Source organism: Ovis aries, chromosome 2 (genome assembly GCF_016772045.2).
Source record: "Ovis aries strain OAR_USU_Benz2616 breed Rambouillet chromosome 2, ARS-UI_Ramb_v3.0, whole genome shotgun sequence".
In the NCBI taxonomy this organism is placed as follows: domain Eukaryota; kingdom Metazoa; phylum Chordata; class Mammalia; order Artiodactyla; family Bovidae; genus Ovis; species Ovis aries.
Window position 1 is genome coordinate 153,046,793 of NC_056055.1, and position 22,628 is coordinate 153,069,420.

A 22,628-nucleotide genomic window follows, 5' to 3' on the forward strand; every position below is an offset into this window, starting at 1 on the left:
CCAATAAAAATTATATACATTATTTAAAGAATTCGGCACTCTTCCCCTTTTGTTATACTAGCAAATCACAGAATGTACTTTAATATCAAGCTATTTTTGAGTTATAAAATAGATGATATATTTTGTACATGAATTAAATTCTTCATGGGACCAGAGGAATTAACTTGTTATGAAATTTTGATTAGCCTGCTATAAAATCAGAATTGTTTACCACAAGTGTCTAGATTCTGACTCTTACAGTCTTTCCAAACAAATAATGAAATGAACTGGGGCTGGAGCTGGGGCAGGGGATGGGGGGGTGGGGGGTGGGCAGAGTAATTTATGAAAACATGGTACACCATAATTTTGCCATTTTTCTGCAATAAGGATGGCAAATGATTCATGGGGTAAAATGAAATATTTCTCACTGTCATTTCAATGGATCTAAGATTTACAGCTTCTTAACTTGGATAGGAGAAACTCTGTATGCATAAAAATGAATTGTAAATCAATTAACGATGGGATAAAAACAAAAAAAATTGATTTTAAGCAAAGGAGAGAAAAATCTAACAAGCAATGAATTAAGAGGGAGAAGCAGCAGCTATTTACTCTAAGACCTTTGAAAAAAGGAGGAAAAGGAGAGAAAACTGGATGCTTTAAAGAGGGCATTAAGGTCAGGTTAAAGGAAAGTGATCTGTTGATCGAGCTCATTACATTGACATCGCTTAGACAAACAGAGCAAGGTAGCTTTTAAAGCGAAATCATATATGCCTAAGTTGGATTTTTTAAAGAAATCTCACATACAATAAAAGTTAGAGCCAGTTTTATAGTATGAGGTTGGATAAAGAAATCCTATGAGCATGAAAAAGCAGCCTCCAATTCAAGATTCTCCTTTTACCTGTTTTTTCAATAGGCACCAGGGCCGAAAGAAAAAAACAAAACAACTTCTACAGCTCCCAACTCCTTGAAACACCACACTGTAGGAATTCCAGCAAGCAGCCAATGAAGGAGTGAACCCTGGCTCCACAGGAGTTCCTGGAGGATGAGCGCAGAAGTCCTGAGGAAGACTCAACGCAGCGGGCTTGAAAGGCTCAGAAGTGGATGGAACCAGCTGCATAGCGTGCCACGTTCTACCATCCAAGTGAGACTCAATCCTCCCGTCTCTCCACTGAAACATGAACTTTTATCTGTGACTACAGGATACACACCTAAATCTACATGGATTCAAGCAACCCCCGTGTGAATACATGGAATGACAGGGAACGGATGGGGGGGTTTGTTAAGCAATGCAATTTGATGCCGCGGGCGGAGGATGAAGATAGCCTCGATCATTTTGCAAACGTACTTTGTTTAGGTCAAAGAAACCTTACTGTTCTGGATCAAGTATCTAACAACGTGCAAAGGCATATTTACTGATTTTTGCCAAGGGCCCACAGGACCTGCAGAGCTCCCTTTGGTGTCATTGTGGCTGGCGTATCTCTTTTCCTCTGTGCCTGTGTTTCACACAGAGGGTAGTTAATCAGAGGCCTAAAATACAAGGTACAGGCACAGAGGGCTGACTCCAGCTCTTGATACAGAACTTCTCTAGTTGCAAGGGTGCCACAACAATTGAAAATTTCTGTTGTCTGCTTCCTTCCTAAGTCAAATGTCATCAGGTGAAATCTGCCACGAGTGATAATGCGGTATTGACCAAGATTGCCAAGTGTTAATGTAAGTATCTATTTCTCTTCCTTGGATTACCCAAAATTTTACACATTTTGAAAACCAGGAGCAATGTATTTTGACAAATTTTATGTTGACAAATTTTAAACTGCTATGAAGTGTGATGAGCTAAATCAATAAACAGCATTTTGAGCTGTTAGATATTTTTTCCAGGCCTTGAACAAACAGTTCATTGTTCCAAGTCTGTCTGGGGACTAGTGTTCTGTGTTATTCTATATGATTTCAAAGAACCTCAGAAGCTCACACAGGCCTTTAAGCACGCAAAACTAAGAGGCAGCGCTTCAAAACCACAAATGGAGACACTGCTCTATAAATATGTGTAAATTTAAACCTATAAAATAACATAGGCATTATAAAATTTGTGTTAAAACTGGTAACAGCTTTACTGATTTACTGACAATGAAAATATATAGCATTTTTTCTGTCAGAGCATTTATCAACACTTGGCAACCCTACACTAACTTGACATGTAAGATGATCAAAATGGATTATGTAATCTTTCCCATTCATTTCTATTGATTTTGGTTATGATAAAATTCATCAGTGTGCCTGGGAATGCTCAGGCTAAAAGGCTCTGGTTGACAAAAGGAAAAAAAAAAAAGAAAGGAAAAAAGAATTCAACAGAGTTGTAATTGGATGCATGTAATTTTAGAATAGGATTGCACAAATACAGAAGTCGTGCCCTAAAGGCTTCAGCAACAAATTAATACAAATAAATCTGGCAGTCTCATAAAATTACATCAGTCTATGCAGGGATTCACTTTTGAGATAAAATTATAAAATTGCAAGCGAAAAGTATTAATGTGTGAATGCAATTAAAAATACAGTTTGTGAAAATATTTCCAAACTTTTTTTTTAACTACAAGTCATCAAAGTTATTTCTCTGACTGCAAGGTACATCAACATGCCAGTAAATGGACCATTTTAATCAGCTTTATTGATTCATGCTTTCAGTTCTTATTCAGTTAAAAACAAGGCACATTAAATACATCCTCTTATTGCTCTATAAATGCATGCAGCTCATTCTGTATATCAAAAGTAATAAATAATGGCGATAAAACACCAAGACAGTTATAAAAATGACAACCCAGCCTCAAACATAGTATTTAACAGTCCAATCTAGAACAATAACCCAACACAATACATAAAAAATGCCATATATGAAAACATGCAGTGTGTATATCGACTCCAGAACTGGGCTGATTCTTGATATTCTTTCAAAGCACAGTAGGGCTTTTTTACTCCCTATAAAGGTTGACATAATGCAAAACAGTGCAAGTTATTAGTGTCACTGACTTCAATATTATTACATTCATATGCCAAAAATCTTTACAAATACATAAAAAAGGGAAATACGATCAATGTTCATTCTTACAGTATCTTCAGTAAAAGAATGAAATTTTGTTGTTGTACAAAAGAGCAAACTACATACTTGGAAAAAAGACAATACAAAGCTAGAAACTAAAGCAGAATAGGGAGCATGCATTTAGTAGTGGAAATCCTAAAGTTAAACTGATTGAAAGCAAGAATATTGCAAACAGTAAGACGGCCATGGGGCAGACAACCTTGGCTTAACAATCTGGCATTATCGCTATTGTTATGACTGTGCGAAGGGCTACTGAAGGGAACACTCAGCTCTCCACCACAGATGGGGGTACCTTCACCTGAACCCCATTAAAGGCTCTTTACACAAACTGCTTGACGACAAAAGACAGTCTCCTACACACCCCACACCCAGCCCAGCAGAATCAGCTAATACTATATTATACAAAAAAGAAACAAAATTCTTTTGGCGCTTGGAATAGATTTTGAATCACACTTACACCCAACCCCCCATTTCTTCTCTCCTTTTCTGAAATCAGGTAAAGAAGCTGCACAGGTTTAATTAAGAACTTTATACAAAATGCGGGGGTGCTTTATTCACAGTAAAGACTTGGAACCAGCTCATTTCCAAGACGAGACTCTGGGATGGGTGAAGGAGCGTATGTTTTAGAATTAGCAGATTTTAAGCAAAGGCAGATATACTCAAAGGAAGAAAAGTGTGCTTTTCTTTGTCCTTAAAGGAACTTCACTCAAAGCAAAACGTGCACAAACAAGGCCTCTTTTCAAACACAGTTCTGCCCAGGCCACTCAGGTCATAAGCCCGGTCCCTACTGTAATGGATTCAGGGGGGATACAAGCCATCGTTATCTTGATTCAACTAGAAATGAAGAGAAAGAGAGAGAGCACAAATGTATAATACTGTGGTACATCATCTCTGATGTTTTAAAGGACAGCTTTCTATTAAGGGTCGCTGGGCTCTAAACAGTGAAATTGCTGTCTTGATAGAAAAACAAAATTACAAAACCAAATGCGTCTATTATTTTAAAAAAAGAAAAAGGAAAAGAAACCAGTGCAAAAAAAAAAAAAATCACACCTTAAAAGAAAAAGTTCACAGTGATACTTGGGAGCCTCACTTGCTCTGTTTTAGGTTTTCCTTAAGGAAGTGGCAAGTCTAAACTTCATTTTAAAAGCAAAATGAGTTACCATGCTACCTTATCTGTTTCCAAGGTGAGGGTGGGGGCTTAGGTGAGTTAACCTCCAGTGTGTACATTATGACAGACAGGCTCATGCCCAACTCGAATGAGACATAAAGATATTCTACAATGTTGGCATATATAGAAATAACAGCACAAAAGGGTTTTATGTACCAGTTTGAAAAATTAAGTCTGCACAATGAAAACTTGACATTAAAAAAGGGTCACATTTCCTATTTTATACACAACGTGATCTTAAACATCAGAAGAAGCAGGTAGTTAACTTCACAAGAGGAAGCACGAAGAAGACATATTCAGACGACTGGCTAAAATGCCACCAAAGTATTACAAAAGGATGCCAAAATGGCCCTTTAAATTCAGTATATTATGTATTTACTAAATTCTGGGCAGATTGATCTTTTTGTCTTTCTGTGACTGTGTATGTGTGTGATGGTGGACATGTGTGAGTGTGTGTCAAGTATGGTTTTCTTTTTTTTCTTTTTCTTTTTGGTTGAGAACTTTTCCATTTAGTACATTAGGAGAAAGGCTTTAAGCAATTAAAATGACCATGAACATTGTAATTGTGTGCTTTTTTGCAAATAATTATAATTAAAGTTAACTAATAGGCTATTTCTATTCTCTTTTACTATCTGTTTATAAATATTCCCTCCGAATGATACAATAACCTAAGCAAAATAGGCCATGTTCGATGGTATCACATACTCCAACATCTAGGATTTGAGAATTGAAAACTGTGCTATATATGTGGATATATGAACACAGGTTTTTTAATCCTTCAGTTTATTACAACTGTAAAGATTTGAGAAATCTAGTCCCATCCCACTGTATCCAACTTGCCACTTAAATGCTGGTTTTAAAATAAGAAAAGCAGGGATCTTCCTGGCAACTGTAATAGTCAAAGAAAAACTAGCAGTGACTGGGGAAAAATGAACTGCTGAGATGAAACTATCACTGTATCTCCCAGCAAATGTCAATGCTATCCTTATATCTCATACCTGTGATTCTGGAAGCTTTAAGAGATTCTCTTTGAGACTTGCTCTTATAACCAGATCTAAACTTTTTTTCCCTCTCCAGTTTTACCAGTCATGCTCTAGATATAAAGTCTGGATAAAGAAGGCAGACAAGCTGGAGGAAGAAGGGGGCTGAGAGGTCTCCAGAAATGCCATTGTTTTAATAGGTCCCACTCCATTTCTTTTAAGAACAAATACTATCAACAAGCTTAATGTCCAGAGCTTTGTGCATCTCACAAAATGCTTCCAGCTTCTCGTTTCAATTTTTGCCAAAATATTCTGTCGCTCAAATTGACTTAGAATAAATGAATATACAAAAAGGGAGTATGTCCAGTCTAATAGATCACAAAATGAAAGCAAAACATTAAATCAGTGTGCACTGAAAATGAGAAAAGATGATAAAATACACTTTTAAGAAGCTAGACTGAATGGCAAATACCAATAAAGGGTCTACATCGGCATCCTAAAGCTTTGGAATGTTTCCCAGTGTTAAAGCAAGGCAGCTATCCGTGTCTACTGTTTTGGAGTGGTGTCAGTCCTCTCTGGTTTGTTACATGATCATTTGTTGTTCCTAAGTTTGTCGGCTGTGGATTCACTGCTCAGACTCACAATCCTCCACAACTTCGGTCCACAGGGATGGGAACTCTTCTGTCGAGGTTTTCTTCAGCAGTTTTCATGAGTATAGCGAGCCGGCTTCCAGACACCCTTCCTTTCTGAATAGCACTCATCAGCTTAAAGAGAAAATAGGTAACAGATTCAAAAGGCCGACCAGCTTACTCCTGGTCTTCACAGCATTTTAATAGTAACCCTGCAGCAGGTGAGGATAATCAAGTGCCCCCATCAAAAACCATAGCAGGTACTACAGTTCACAAAAGAAACTACAATTTTCAAACATTTCAAAAAGGGGGGAAGGGGCAGGTATTTTGCCAGGGCTGCAAAAATTAACACCTACCTAGCAAATCAGTCTGCCTTTAAAATGCAGATTGAATACATCACATTTTGCCCCTTAATGAGCTCAGCACATATACATTTTTTTTGAGCAATTCAAATATTGAATCTTTAATTCCATTTTAAAATCTTAAAAAGGAATCTCAGGGATTGAACAAAGACAAACCATGACATATTTAACTACTCTTTTTTAGTGTTATTGTACTTGACAACTTCAAGTCCCCCAAATCCAAACTCCTTAAAGACTTTTTAAAATCATTTACATTTAAGTCCTTGAAAATGGACCCAGAGATCTACCTTAAGAAGTAAAAGCACTCCACAGCCCAGATTTTAGCTAATTCATTTTTATCCAGTGGATAAAATCAGAATTAGTCTTGAAATTACATGCAGTCGGCGGGCAAAGGCCTTTAATCTGGAAGGCACTGTGCAATTATGAGCGTGGGGATTTTTTTTTTTTCCTTTTCGAGTTGATATGGTTTTAACTATTTGCTTTTCTTGATCTCACTTCTTCAATATTTTTTATCTAGTTTTTAAAGAACTGATTTAGTCATTCATCAGGAGTATGTATATATATATATATATATATATATATATATATGTAAATCCTCAAAATATTTTCAGGGTTATATTTTCTAGTCTAAAGAGATACATTTCTTAAAAATGACTCTGAATAAGGGTCAGAGGCATCTGCCAAGGGGCTGGATCAGAATTTCATGACCTTATTAAAAGCTCTTTCACAGGCTATTGTTTATTAGAGATGGACTCCTACGTACAGAAGCATCATTAGAGTCCAAACCTAAAAATAAAGTCATGTAATGATGCAGAATCTACAGAGATCTTCCATGGGGATTATTTTAAAAGATCTATATTCAAAACTGTCTAATGGGATACACACAGGCTGTTAATCTTCAGAAAGGGAAACTATTTTAATAAAAATGAAACAAAACCCTGAAAAGATACTCTCCATCTATGAATCGTATAACAAAGAATGCTGACATCTAAAGACAGCAATGTCTTGTTTACTGTTTTGTCTGATTCAATGAACACCTTCAAAGTTTAGCGGCACTAACAGAACTGAGAGAGCTGGAGTCTTGTTTTTTTTTTTTAATCCATAAAGGTTGTGTGATATATCAACTTTTAACAAATCAAAGTTTTCTTCAAACATTACATATATCTGAAAACCATATTACAAAAAAAAAATAGCATTTGGGGGTGAATATATTTCATAAGAAATATAATCAGCATTTTTAAGTTGAAAATTATACTATGTATGCACTTAGTAAAGCATGAATAGTCTCTTTCACTTAGAATTGGACAAGAAATAATTATATTAAAAAGACTATAAGAAAACTTGCAGGTGGTTTAAATTATTTTCTATGTGTTTAGCTCTACTGCACTCAAGAAAATTACTTAACACCCAAATCCATATCCATAACATTAGACTCTTATTGTTTCTAAGACCTCAGGTCTTTGAACCCTAAATGCTGTTGTTTATTTACAACCTATATGAAATGAAGCATTAGCTATTTATTTGAAGAAAAGTTTTCTAAAATCCTGAGACAGACAAAAAAATTTCTCAAGGAAAACAACCAGACAAAAGATGTATGAAATGGTTTCTAATTTCTAAGCATACATTTTAAACGCAATTTCAAATGTCCACCTAGTTAAACAGTAAGCTAAAGAAGTAACATTCTTTTTTGTAATGCTGGACACAACCCGTGAAAATTTTCTGCATTTAGATTCAACAATGCTCTTATCTGCTGCTCATCTCCAGAGAGACAATTACCATTTCCTTTGCCTTGATCTTGTTTGTTTAACTTGACACAGTGAAGAAAGGGCTGACATTGACCAAAATCCCCAGCATTAATTTATTTCATGTTCAGCATTCATCATTGCCATGGTGCAAGCAAGACCTGGCATTCATTTGAAATACCTGCCCAAGAAGCACTACAGAAAAAACCTGGCCTGTCTGGAAACCAATACATTCTTATAAGAGCAGAGTTCTATGGACAGCTACAAATAATGTATGAGGTTGTTGAGTTTCCTTCTTTTAAGGAACTTTTAAGGATTCATGTGTAGCGTCCATTTTGAAGTAACAGAATTTACTTTCTTCCTGGTTATTGTTAAACGACTGAACCTTGAATAAGTGGAAAATTAGAAATAAAGATGCTTGGATTACATGGTCTTGACCCTAGAATATAGCTTTCCTTTCTCTTGCTTTTCAGGTTTGTTATAATGTAGGAATATAACCATTGCATTTTGGGTTCTCAAGTGAACATGATTCTCAGATGAACACAACTTTGATTTCTTTAAACTTCCTCTATTAAAAATAAACTTTGTGCTTTAGAAGTAAAGAAGTGTTCAGCAGTGGTCTCCCACAGCGTACTTCTTTATAAAGCACATTTCTGATTTATCCTTTTAAGCCATTATCAACCTAGATTTAATCTAAATTGCCCAATACAACATAATGTATCTTATAAAAAGCAAAAGAACACATATCATGCAAAGTCATATCCTTTAAGACATATCAACCTTCGCTGGCTTCAGGCTTTCTTCCTTTTCAGAATGAGGTGACAACTGTACTGACTTTGAAATCCATTCCTGAGCATCTATTGATGACCAATAGATAAAAAGCAAAATACACTTGTTTCCTTTCACCACAACTCACCTGCAAAAATTCATTGAGTTCAACCTGTCCATTTTTATTCAAATCTACTTCATTCAGAATTTCATGTAGCGTATTTTCATCCATTTGGACGTTGATACTCTAAGTAAAAGGAAAGCACAAAATAATGAAGTTTCACTAAAAATTATGCATTTCCTTTTATTAACATTACTAGCCTTTCAAAAATTCAGAGAGAAATATTACTTATAGATAGCACTAGATGAGAAAAAAATTATCTAGGATAATGTTTACATTCCTCTACTAACAAAGATATTGAACCATAAAAAATACCTCTAATACACGTTGAACATCAACAATGGTAATAAAGCCTTTCTGGTCTGCATCGAATTTATGAAATCTCTTCTTGTACCTGGAACACAATGTTAAATAATGGAAAAATATACTTAGGTAAGTGAAGACAAAAAGAGAGAGAGAGACATAGAAACTTATTAGAAGTACCTGTCAATGTCTGAAGGCAGTAGGCTAATTTCAGACCGATCTGTTAACTGTTCTGATCGAGATTTATAGCCCATTTCATAATATAGAAACTTCCTGGCTGTTTCAAGTTCTTCCTGGAACACAGACACACACAAAGTTCAAAGATTTATGGAAAGAATTATTGATTTTTTTCTCCTTTTTTTCCACTTGGTTTTCTAAAGAGAAAGTTCATCCTCATTTTTCTGGCCAGGACGATTTTTTATTTTCTCAAGTTTTACTGAAGTATAATTTTATTCAATAAAATTCTGATGTATACACTACCACGAACAAGATAGCATTTCTATCCCCTAAAAAGCTTCCTCATTCCTATTCCAATTGATTCCTTCCCTTGACCTCTACCCCTAGGCAACCACTGATCTGATTTTGTCATCAGAGTTTTATCTTTTCTAGAATTTCATATTAAAGGGTTCATATAGTATGTAGTCTTCTCTGAGAGTCATTCATGTTGTTGCATGCTTTAATATTGTTTGTTTTTATTGCTGAATATTCCTCCACAGCATTGACTAGCAAAATCTACAGGACCAAATCTTTGTGGTTTGGTGACCAAAGAGCAATTAAAAGTAAATGACTATTGTTATGCGGCATGCTGTATCAAGACAGACATCACGGGTTAACCAATTCTAACATTTTGTGACTTGGATGCTGCTAGTTGGATGGAAATGACAGAGCTTTGAGAAAAAGATAAAAAAAAAAAACAACACATGCTAGTCTATTGAATAGTTACTTTTCTTGTTTTCAGTGATCCCAGCCTCAACTGATACTACCTATTGCTGTGAACACTGCAATTCTACCAATTTGTATGGGATTAGTGAAACTTTCTGAGAGTAATTTTTTTTAAGTCAAAAGATTTTTTTCCTGTCTCACACAGCACAACAAGTATTGAGTTCGCAAAAGAGTTCATTTTGGTTTTTCCTAAGCTGTTTCAGTAAACCCAAACAAGCTTTTTGACCAACCCAATAGAGCTTTCCTTAACAATTTTCTTACTCTCCTGTATATAACACATGATTTTAAATCCCTTCACCATGCTGGATAATTTCTCCCAAACCACAGCTAGTATGTCATGTAATAAAATGGTCAGAACACAACACAATACTCCAACAGAGATCTGGCAAGTATCTAGGAAGAAGTTAACAATCAGCATCATTAGTCTAGATATATGATGTCTTTAGGAAGCTTAAGATTGTAATTGCACTTGGGGGCAGCCATGATCCACTGTTACCTGCTATGTATTTACAGTTAACAAAAAACATATTTCTTTTTTGCATATGCTACTGTTGCTGCTGCTGCTGCTAAGTCGCTTCAGTCGTGTCCGACTCTGAGCAACCCCACAGATGGCAGCCCACCAGGCTCCCCCATCCCTGGGATTCTCCAGGCAGGAATACTGGAGTGGGTTGCCATTTCCTTCTCCAATGCATGAAAGTGAAAAGTGAAAGTGAAGTCACTCAGTCGTGTCTGACTCTTAGCGACCTCATGGACTGCAGCCTATCAGGCTCCTCTGTCCATGGGATTTTCCAGGCAAGAGTACTGGAGTGGGGTGCCATTGCCTTCTCCGATGCTACTGTTAAGTCTTGTCAAATCTATCATGAATGGATGGCGTTATTTTTCTACCTAATACAAGGTCTGCCATTTGTCTCTATTAAATTATACCTAATGTAACTGCAATTTCACCCATTGCTTCAATCTATCACTAAGCATTTACTCTTCCTCCAGTTTCTTATGAGTACACCAAAGATGATCATTTGCCTAGTTACAAATCCACCATTTTAAAAAGACATCACAGGGGGCTTCATAAAATGCTTTACGGAATCCAAATATATTATGTCTATAACATATCCTCACTCTAACAATCATGTGCTTTTCCTGAAAGGATATCTCTGAAGTGATTTTTTCTAAGTGATTAATTATTACCTTCCAGAGATCACTGCTGCTGCTGCTGCTAAGTCATTTCAGTCGTGTCTGACTCTGTGCGACCCCATAGACGGCAGCCCACCAGGCTCCCCCGTCCCTGGGATTCTCCAGGCAGGAATACTGGAGTGGGTTGCCATTTCCTTCTCCAATGCATGAAAGTGAAAAGTCAAAGTGAAGTCGCTCAGTTGTGTCCGACTCTTAGCGACCTCACAGACTGCAGCCTACCAGGCTCCTCCATCCATGGGATTTTCCAGGCAAGAGTACTGGAGTGGGGTGCCATTGCCTTCTCCCCAGAGATCACTACTTCTTGCTAAATACTGATAAAACAAACTTAAATGCCATAACCTACAAAACAGCCCAAGACCAATGCCGAGACCACAGGCTTATAGGTTATAAACTTTATTTCTCCACTTTCATTAGTTACTCAGGACCCAAGCAGCCAACTTAAGAATGTGGTACTACATTTGCCCACCTTCTGTCTTCTGATTCTATTTCTATTTGCCATAATATTTTAAACCTCAACAGTAGTTAAATAAACCCCATCTGCAAATTCTCTGAGTACCCTGAGGTATATAAAACTTCTGAGTTGGCATAAAAATGCATTTAGAGCAGTCTCCTATTTAAATGTCTATTTCCTCTTTTCAATATTTATTTTGCTTTTCTCACAATGAAGATCATTCTCCTTGACAAATAGGAGAAAAAGGAAAAACAAGTTGGAATTGAACTATGAGTTGAAAGTTTCCCTCCCTTCTCTGGCAATCAAAAATCTGGTGCTAGCTACCTTTGAGCAAGGATCTAGGTTAGACTTTCTTTGTACTCTTTTCTAGTTTTAAAAGCTATTTTTAATGTTTTTATGACTGCTGCCAGTTGCTGACACTATTCATATGCATTCTCATTGTCCGGGGTACTCTTCTGCTGCTGAGTACCTATCTTCCCTCTGTTTGGTATTTGGTGCTTATCAGTTTGCCCTGTCCATGGTCACTCCATTTCTTCACTTGCTTCCTCTTTATTCTTGTTGGAATCAATTTTGAAATAATTTCCCTTTGGGAGAGCCCCTCAATCTACTGAAGTGGTCTTCTTTTTAAAGTCTCTCAATGAAATGTCTGTTTTGTCTGCAGGTTATAAAGTCTACATTACCAAGTATTACTGCAGCATTTCCCAAAATACATCCTAAAGCAATACTAGTTTCCCTTTCCATCAGCCCTTCCAACATATGAGAGTTGGATCTGTCCCCAGATAAGCTGCCTTTGGGAAACTGACAATGCACATAAGCACTTTAAAGGCACCAAATTATCTGCACTAGAGAAAATGGTTTCATTTGCTTAACTCAGAATTTCCCAAACTCTTTTGACCATATAGTCATCTTTTCACTGTTATTAATTTAGACACTGATTATTTATTTATAATTATGTATTATTTTTACATAGAGCTTCCCAGGTGGCTCAAGTGGCAAAGAATCTGCCTGCCAAAGCAGGAGCCACAGGAGATAAGAGTTTGATCCTTGGGTCTGGAAGATCCCCTGCAGGAAGAAATGGTAACCCATTCCAATGTTCTTGCCTGAAGAATCCCTTAGACAGAGGAGCCTGGCAGGCTATAGTCCAAGGGGTCGCAGAGTCAGACACGACTAAGCATGCACACACAAATATTAACATATATATTTAATTGTGTAAAACACAGCTTGGCAGTGTTGCATTCCTAAACATCTTCACCAACTCCTCTATCAATCCCCAGCTCCCCTAGATAATGCCTCCCTCCTTAATCAGTTCTAAGTTGGCTGCCTTTGGTCTTAAATAACAGTTCTCCAAATCATCCCATAAATTTTGGAAAACACACACACATTTCTGAGGTATATTTATACATATATATGTTGTAACACTTGATTAAATTTGAAGATCCTTGAAACTATAAGCTATTTATTACTCCCCTAAAATATTTAGTATAATGCTCAGGATTCAAGTCACTCAGTAAGTACTGACTGGTAAAAACAACCACAATTCATCTACAGAGAGTTATTTATCATGCTGCTCCTCTTTCACTTTTGCAGGTTACATAATCCCAGTGCTTTTAACCTTTTCTTAGAAGTCCAGTAACCTTTAATTCTTTCTCCCCTTCCTTTGTTCTCTCTAGACGATCTGCTGTTCTCATGAAGACTCCTATGTCTCAGATGCTGAGCAATAACTTCAGGTTTCTTATTTCTGTTATTTTGTTTGTTTAGGGGACTGGGAGAATATTTCTGAGTACATAAATCTGCTCATAAAACCTAAACCCATGTAAATCTAGTTTCCTCGGGAGGGCTGAACACAGCCAGTTCACAGAGGTTTCTTCCTTCTTCCTACCTCCTACAGCCTGCATTCCTGGCACCAAGCACCTTCCTGCATGTTCAAATCACTCCACCATAATTTTTGCAGGAACACATTACCCCCAATCCTTCTTCATGGTAGAAATGATTGGCAGTAGCACAGGAGTAGGTTTCACTCTAGTGTTGCCTCACTATATAGCTTTAAAACTGGCCAAACCCAAACTCAAAACCAGAAGAGCTATATAAACCAGTCCTGCCAAGGCAGAGGCAACAGGGCTGCGTGGGAAAAGGGTGTCCAGGATCTGGACACCTGGCTTCAATCCCAGTTCCACAATCTACTAGTTGTATGAACTCTCACTGAGACTTCCTCCCTGAGTCTGTTTTCTCATCTATAAAATGAGGGTAAAGGTTATGCCTGACAGCACTGTGACCAGGATTAAGAAGTTCTTTTCAGTGATTTCTACCATCAGTATACTACACATGTGGCATGAAAATGACTGATGGAGAATATTTTAAATGTAGGGCTATGGCTTCACCCCAAAGACTGATTCTAACAGTCTAAGTGTTAGTCGCTCAGTCGTGTCTGACTCTTTGCAACCCCATGGACTGTAGCCCACCAGCCTCCTCTGCCCATGGAATTCTCTAGGCAAGAATACTGGAGTGGGTTGCATTTCCTTCTTCAGGGGATCTTTCCAACCCAGGGGTAAAACCTGGGTCTCTTGCATCGCCTACATTGACAGGAGGATTCTTTACCACTAGTGCCACCTGGGATATACTGCATGGACTGAATTGTATCCTCCCAAATTCATATCCTGACAGCCTAACCTTCAATATGGCAGGATTTGGAGATGGGACATTGGGGAGGTAACTAATTTTAGATAAACCTTGTTGGGATTAGCACACTCAACAGAACAGACCAGACAGCGCCCCCTACCTGCATCTCCTCCAGAAAGTAGCTATCTGAAAGCCAGGAGGAAGGCTCTCACCAGAACCCAACCATCTCACCCTGGTACCCTGACCTCAGATTTCCAGCCTCCAGAACTGTGAGAAACACATTTATGTTGTGTAAGCCATTCAGTCTGTGGTATCCTGTCAGAGCAGCCTGAATAGACTGAGACAGGTGGTGTTTAGGAAAGAGGGAGGAATCAACTATAGGAAGGCAACCACCTGGCTGACTAAAAGGATGACGAGAGCCAAGAACACGGAGCAACGTGGAGGTGGCTGGCAAGTGTGGCCAGGGCCACTAGCAGCAAAGTGGCGACGAAGGAGCCTAAATGGAACAGGCTCAAGAAAGACTGGGCGAGAGGCCTAAACCGATGAACACAGGGAACAGTTTCTGAATAAGTAAAAGAAAATGTCTCTGCCTGAAACTTTGGTTTAATTAAAAATCGTGACGATCTGTTTATTACAAGAGGCCCTGGGCTGTATATGCGGACATCTGGGCATCGATGGCTTTCTTTTTTTAAATTTGGATATAAAGTTTCAAATGACACAAATCAATAAGCATTTGTGGTCAGGCCATAAAACCACGATTTCCTACCAAAGGCAAACTTGCAGGAGTGTGAATTTCACTGAAGAATACATTCTAATAATGTTTTCAATGAAAACCAGAAAAGGTTCTACCCACAATCATTATTATCTTACTTTTTCAGGAATTATGACCACAAATTTTAGAACATTTTTCTATAAGGGATTTTCCAAAAACAACCAAGAAGCATATTTGGTTACAAGGATATTTGTTACCAGAATTTGTTATGATGACATACTTGTTACAAGAATATCTTTCCAGTTTCCTAAGGCCTAGTAGTATTACACACACACAGAAATGGACAGGAATTATAAAGTCACCATCAAAAACTATGCTGGCCTCTGAACCTATTTGCTGGGCAGGAAAAGAGACACAGATATAGAGGACAGATATGTGGGCATGAGAGGGCAGAGGGTTAAGGGGGAGGGTAAACTGGAAGGTTAGGTGTGACATATATACCCCACCAGGAGTGAAACAGCCAGCCAGTGGGAAGCTGCTGTGCGGCACAGGGAGCTCAGCTCAGCGCTCTGGGAGGGGGTGGGGCTGCGAAGCAGACCCGAGAGGGAAGGGGTACATGTGTGCACAGCGCTGATTCACTTTGTTCTGCAGCAGCAGCTAACACAACATTGTAAAGCCACTGCCCCCACCCAAAAAAAGAGAGAATAACCATCAGCCTCGACCAACAGATCAAGACATTGCATGTCTACAAAGGCAACTGTGGTTTTAGAGACTTCTATATGATACCTCTTTTTTAGAATCGTCCCAATTCAGTTCTCGGCCCATCAATTCAACAATCCTGGGTAGGGCCTCCTCTGCCGCCTGCACATTTAGGAAGGCCAGGCGAGTACGACGTGAAATCATATCCACAGCGGTACAAGCATACTCCTTAATCCCGTATTTCACCTAGGTTTGAATTAAAGTGAAATGATTAATTTAGGCCTTTTTTAAAAGGAGGGAAATAAAGCTTCACTTAAAATCCATGCTTAGGTACAGTGACATTTTTCTTCATATACTCTGGTTCCCTCTAGCAGGCATGAAGCAAATAGTGACATCACACAAGTTCCCCATTTTTCTGCCTGCCAAAGGAGATTTGGAAACTGGAACAATTTGGATGAGAGTTAATGTCTTCTCCTTGAATAGAAACTGGCCCAAACATGTAAACTGCATCACTTCTCAGTTACCATCCACAGTAATCACTTCTTTTGTTTATGACAAGGATGTTAATACACATAGCTGAATAGGCAAAGAACAAGTTTAAAGTTAAAATTAAAAAGTTACAGTCTCATCTCTGAAGGCTGTCCACAGTTTTATGTCTCAGAGTAATCAGATGACGGAAGTCTTGCATTCAATAAACAACAAAATGCTTACTGGACACCCATGTTTAAGATGTAGTGAATTATAAATGTCAAGTCAAGACACATCATCAGGGACTTTCCTGGTGGTCCCCCGGTTAAGACTCTGCCTTCTAATGCAGAGGGTGTGGGTTTGTTCCCTGGTCAGGGAGTTAAGATACCAAACGCCTCAGGGCCAAAATACCAAAACATAAAACAGAAGCAACACTTGAAAAATTCAATAAAGACTTGAAAAATGGTCCATGTAAAAAAAAAAAAAATACAAACTTGAGGAGCTACAGACTCTCAAAAGGGGCAAACAACTGAGTCAGTAAGACTTGGGACAGCTCTGTGGAGGAGAAAGGAATCCATATTTTCAATGATTATTGTTATCACTATCAACATAACTTCAGAGATGAAATTAAAATTAGGTAAATGAAAGAAACTGCGCTGGGCAGACATTTTGCTCCAGGTTATAGGTGATGTTTCTGCATTAACACTTAGCTATGTATAATTTCTAAAGAGGACGAAGAGTGAACAGATGAAAAGTATCCCAGGGCAGATGGGAAACTTCCACAGGGCCACTCACATACCTCTGCTTCAATGTATGGGAATTCCGACACAAGACGCACTCCAACAATGGGCCACCGTTTTCCCGTCACACTTGCCATCTTGGCCACCTCAAAAGCCTTATCACCATAGGTGGCAGCAAGATGCTGGGCCACCTAAAGAAAGGAAACTGCGTTAGGCAGGTCCTCTGAAGTATCAATAGCTTCTGGATACAAAGCAAAAAAATGTACCTGCTTATCTCGTCAGGTTTTCTTTTTTTTTTTTAACAGCCTGTAACTAATAATCCTAGGGGAGCATTTGATTTTGATTTCGTGGGAGGAAACCACATGGGCTCTGAATGCTTAGGCCAGCACAAAGTCTACTATACATGTGTCACTGTACCAGTGACTGATGAAGCTTCAGCTTCATTGTGCTCCTGATATCACTTCTGAAGAACAGCCTTCCTTATGCTCAAGGGAGAAAGAATTCGGGAGGTCCTGTCTGCTAAGAGCAAGCCAAACAAACCCTAGATTCTAAAACAGAAACCAAAACATGCATTGCTTTTTAGCAACTAAAGCAAAATATTTTTTCCCATTAGTTCACTCCCACAGTACACTGTCAGAAACAAACTGAGCTATAGGAAACTCGAAGTCACGGGGGCCCCATGGTTGCTAATCCTGTTACTGGCAACAGTGAGATCAAGTCAAGAGTAAGACGATGTGGCAATGCACACCCACCTCACTTTCAAGTCCATAGTCCTGGACGAGCCTGATGTAGAGTGTGGGGCTCCAGTCTTTGCCCCCCTGAAGGAAAAGCCCAACTGTTCTACTTGGTCCTGCTTTCAAATTGTGTGCCTTGACTGCGGCATTTATAGTATCTTCTGCCATAGATCGGTAGGTTGTCCACTTTCCACCTACAAATACATTGATAAGTCACTTGTCAGGTTACTACCCATTTTTCTTATACTTAACCATTTCTCAACTTATTAATAGAAAATTCACCTGTTGTTTATAACAAATGTGGTGAAACCATGGGTAAGATGTTACTCAGAATGATTAACGATAACAACAACGACAACAAAACCCTTCTGTTCATTAGCATTACAAGAGATTTTGATACGAGAATGTAACTCAAGTTGCTATCTAAAGCACATCCACCAACAAGGTAGCATCCTGTACCTGCTATAGTGATAAGACCACTCTCGCTGATGTCCACGACATGGTTTCGGGAGATGGACTTCGTGTCTGCCGACTTGGGATCTGTCACAAGGGGGCGAATACCGCTCCACGCAGCCAGGACATCCCCTCTTCTCACTGGGAAGGATCAATGCCAAGAGTTAAAAGGATGACTCAAACACATCTCAACAAAACCATGAAATAATTAATAAGCAGAAAATAGTTCAGTAAAAGGAACACATAACATGTACTTTAAAAGGGAGGAAAAGCCCTCAAACATAAGAGCTAAATGAGTGGTAAGTTACAACGGGGATGGTGATATCCCCGGCATTTCAGTGGTTAGGCCCTTGGTTAGGTCCAGGGGTTAGGTCCGTGATTCCACCACAAGGGGCACAGGTTTGATCTCTGGTAGGGGAACTAAGATCCTGCATGCTGTGCAGAGCAGCCAGAAAAATGGTAAAGGAGGTGAAAAAAAAGAAAAACACTGGAAAAATCACTGATATGGGTTCTCAGAAACAAAACAAAATAAATGTTAGGAGCCCTCAGCTGGGACAATCTGCAGTAGTTACAAAGAACAACAACAGTCAAGCAGCAACAAAAACAAACCAAACCAACCAAAAGATCTATGAGTTGTGATAACTCCTCCAAGAACATATCTTGCTATCTCTTCCCAGAAAAAACAAAAATACTTATTAGGAGAAGAGGGCAATCTGGATTTCAGATCCCATTCACATCAGAATTGTGCGTTCTTATATAGTGAACCTTTTATATATTTAGACAAAGCAGACTTTGAAAAATATTTAAATATACATCTAGCGAATTCTTGTGTAAAGAATCACAAAGACTTTGAAATGACTAAATATTAGACTAATCCAAAAAAAGAGCACATAACCAAGTACAGGGAAAAGACCCTAAAAAGTTATACTGGATGACAGACAATCTCTCCATCTTGATCTCAAATGAAAGATAGATGTCTGGTAAAGATAACTTCATCTAAGGCTAAGGTAATCTGACATATTTTGGTATAGCTCGTTAAGGGCCACACTCTTAATATGACTACAGTCTGAAAGAGGTACCAATACATCTCTACAGGGGTGTTTAATTAAACACATATTCCAACACTGAATCTAAACAAAGGGAGAATAAAACTTATAAGCCAGTGAGGAAAACCTAAGGCTTCCAGTCTTGTTAACTGGTGACCATGAGGGCTTCCTGATGCTGGGATATCATCCCTAGATTTGCCCCCTTAAGGGGGCATCTTCTTAACAGGTTTAATCCTGATGGTTTCCATGGAATGGGGGTTAATTCTCACTCCACACAATTCCACAAAAGTCTTGTAAAATCTCAACACAAATCATGCAATATTTTAATCTTTACAAAATCTTAACTAGGAAATTACCACTATTTTCCATTAGGGTTCAAACTGCCCTCTGAGTCAAAAATAAACCTTAGCCAACCACTTAGAACGTCACTGTGGTCACTGTAAAGTCTCAAAGTGTGTCTCTGAAATTCCTCAGGCAGCCACACTGATCAGGAATTTGGTTTCAACTCTCACAGCCTTCTGACTGATCTTAAAATTATTTGGTGGAAAACTAAACTTTCTAAAGTAAATTTAAAGCACATGCAAATAATCCTTGTGACAAATGCTTTACCATTTCTGGTATAACAGGCAGAAAAACACATCTACGAATCTGTACTATCTGAAACAAAAAGACCAACCTAAAACATTTGAGTTTTTCATTCAGGGAGGAAAACTAAATGAAGCACAATATATACTGATATGATTTTTAATCCTTATTTTTGAAATTGATACTCTAAAAAAGGAAAAGAAAACATTATCGGGAAGAGTTCATAACAGGTCAAGAACCTTAATTTATTTTACTTGATATCTTAGCATTCAGTTTTTTAGTCTGAGAATTATATCAGGTGAATACTGAGATAAAATTTACTTTAAAAGATACATTTAGGATAATCAAATTTTAGATCACATTTAAAGTAAGAATCAGGTTTTATGGCCTACAGCATTGTTATATTATTACATTAGAGCGTGGTTGGATCAGGGGATCTACTGTCTATCAGTTTTCTCCCAACCTTGAGATTTAATGACTTGTATGGATTATTCAAAATGCCATTTTGCAGGGGGCGGGGGAAGCTGATGAAGAATAAAGCGCTTTTTACCTCTCTACCATCTAAATTAAGTAGTGACCAGTCAGGGCTGTGGGTATAATCCAGGCCCACAGGGAACAGCATAGCTAAACACATGAAACATGAATTCTAACCTCTTATAGGAAAGACAGCAGCAAACTGAACTAACATGTTTCTCTCTTCATTATTTATTCACCCACAATGGAAACCTTGCACACTGTTAAACTCTAATTAAAGTTCTCTTTGGTAACAGATTCACGAGCAGTGGACAGATAGCATAGAGGACCTTCCAGTACTGCTAGGAACTTCTGCAGCCACATGGAACAAAATGGGAAACAACTGCAGGGCAACGCCAACCTGGAGGGTGGTGGAGTGAAAAGCAATAAGGGTCCTGCACTGAAGATTTTGCTCAATCACTAAATTAATCACCTCTTGAGACTTCTTATATCTGGAGATCTTCTTTTACAAGATAATGTATTCTTTATTTTATAACAACAAAAAATACAAATTCAATGACTCTAATAAATTGAGTATTTGCTCCTAGATTGTCTATGTAAGTACCTCTAGCTTCTGTAGAGTTGCTGCATAGACTTCTCTGCAGGGATGGAACTGTTTTGTACCTACACTGACTAATTCACTAGCCACTAGCTGCATGAGCTTATGCAGCACTTGAAGTGTGGTCCATGCGACTGAGAAACTAAAATTCAAACTTTATCTCATTTTAACTAATTTAAATTTAAATAAGCACATGATATTCACACATATAGGCTATAATTTTGCATAAGGCAGTTCTAGAACAAAACTGTCAAGTAGTACATCTCAGACTTGTCCTGGCAAATTGTCAAACTGGGTAACTCCCCCATGGCCACCTTGCCCATGTCTCCAATGGAGCACCATTCAGTGAAATCTGACAGTGAGAATATAATCTGCTGTAATAGAATGTGACTCTCCAAAATACTTTACTGTCACAGCATGTTCCATAATTACCATTTCAAAGTATCCTTCTCTCCTACTAACCTCATCAATTCAAAGAAATGAAAATATTTTTACTAAACTAAGTGCTCCTACCCTCAAGCTCTTACCCAGAAATTGACCCTATCATTCCAACTATAGCCAAGAACGTCATCTTGGCTGTAGCCAAGAACTCACCATGGTACAATATGTGAGGAAAAACCTCAACTCTAGCTTGTATGCTTCAGAACTCAAAGATTCTATTCACCTTGATTTTCCCGGTCCTCATGCTGTCAAGATAGCTAAGCAAGATGGCACTAGTGTTGCATCTTTCTCATGTCGAAAGTCTTTGGCAGCATCAATTCTAGTATTTCTCAGTACCTCAAATACTGCATCAAGTAGAAGTCATGAATACTGATCAATGGCATATTAGAACATTCTCTGAAGTTTTTATATCAAACAAGAGCTGACATTACAAAATCAAAAGCAATAACATTTTGGCCTCTGAGCCAATATGCTACACTTTAGGTTTCTGATGATTATATATTTAAATAACTGGATACCCTCTTTTAGAATAACTGAAAACTTTAATAAATAAAGTAAATAAAAAGCACCAGGGCTTCCCTGATGGCTCAGACAGTAAAGAATACACCTGCAATGCAGGAGACCAAAGTTCTATCCCTGGGTCACAAAGATCTCCTGGAGAAGGGAATGGCAACCTGCCCCAGTATTCTTGCCTGGAGAATTCCATGGACAGAGGAGCCTGGCGACCTACAGTCCACGGTATCGCAAAGAGTCGGATATGACTGACTGGTGACTTGCACTTAATAAAGCAAGATGAGAGGAAACAACACTACTATTAAAACTGAAAAAAAATTCTTGGTAAACACCACTTATGAGAGTAGCTCACCCAGATGGCACCTAGTTGATTTTTAAGTGCCAATTGCAAGTACTTCTGGAGTGTATAAAGGTTCTTGTCAATATTTTCAGGATAGTAAAGAAATAACATAGTCCTTCTAACCACCATGGTTAAGAATTCTTTTTTATTATATTATTTTTATTGTAAATAACTCATTCAGGTTTTAGTGTATAAATTATATAATGACTAAAATATAAATACTTAAGTTGAATAGACATTTTCACAGCTGGTTGAAAAGACTAAGTGCTGTGCAATTGTTTCCAATTATAATTAGTATTTTTATTCTTAAAAACTTGGCAAGAGAAGCATTGGTTTTAAAAGTCAATAGAAAAGGCAGCCCACAGGAAGTGATAATTAAGAGCTAAATGTGAGGTTTTGCTTCACATCAGTTATTTAGCCATACGTTTTGGGGTGCTCTTTCTCATGTTTGCCACTTTCGAAAAAATCAATAAAAAGCATGTGAA

General features: G+C 38.1%; 1 protein-coding gene across 7 annotated transcripts in view; it reads right to left on the reverse strand.

Annotated features, from left to right (window-relative positions):
• The window catches only part of GPD2 (glycerol-3-phosphate dehydrogenase 2), a 242,418-nt gene that overhangs the window by 2,726 nt on the left and 217,064 nt on the right, over positions 1 to 22,628 (reverse strand). For 4 of the 7 annotated variants that reach the window (XM_042243836.2, XM_012136887.5, XM_042243837.2 and 1 more), the window contains 8 exons: positions 18,153 to 18,287; positions 17,712 to 17,887; positions 17,019 to 17,150; positions 15,839 to 15,997; positions 9,321 to 9,433; positions 9,153 to 9,231; positions 8,865 to 8,963; positions 1 to 5,979 (listed from right to left, as the gene is read on the reverse strand). The exon at positions 1 to 5,979 is cut by the window's left edge and continues 2,726 nt beyond it. In XM_042243836.2, the coding sequence (XP_042099770.1) occupies positions 5,854 to 5,979; positions 8,865 to 8,963; positions 9,153 to 9,231; positions 9,321 to 9,433; positions 15,839 to 15,997; positions 17,019 to 17,150; positions 17,712 to 17,887; positions 18,153 to 18,287 (1,019 nt within the window). In that variant the 3' untranslated portion in view covers positions 1 to 5,853. The remainder of the gene's footprint in view (positions 5,980 to 8,864; positions 8,964 to 9,152; positions 9,232 to 9,320; positions 9,434 to 15,838; positions 15,998 to 17,018; positions 17,151 to 17,711; positions 17,888 to 18,152; positions 18,288 to 22,628) is intronic. The other 3 variants (XM_060411146.1, XM_060411145.1, XM_060411144.1) reach the window with 1 other exon arrangement.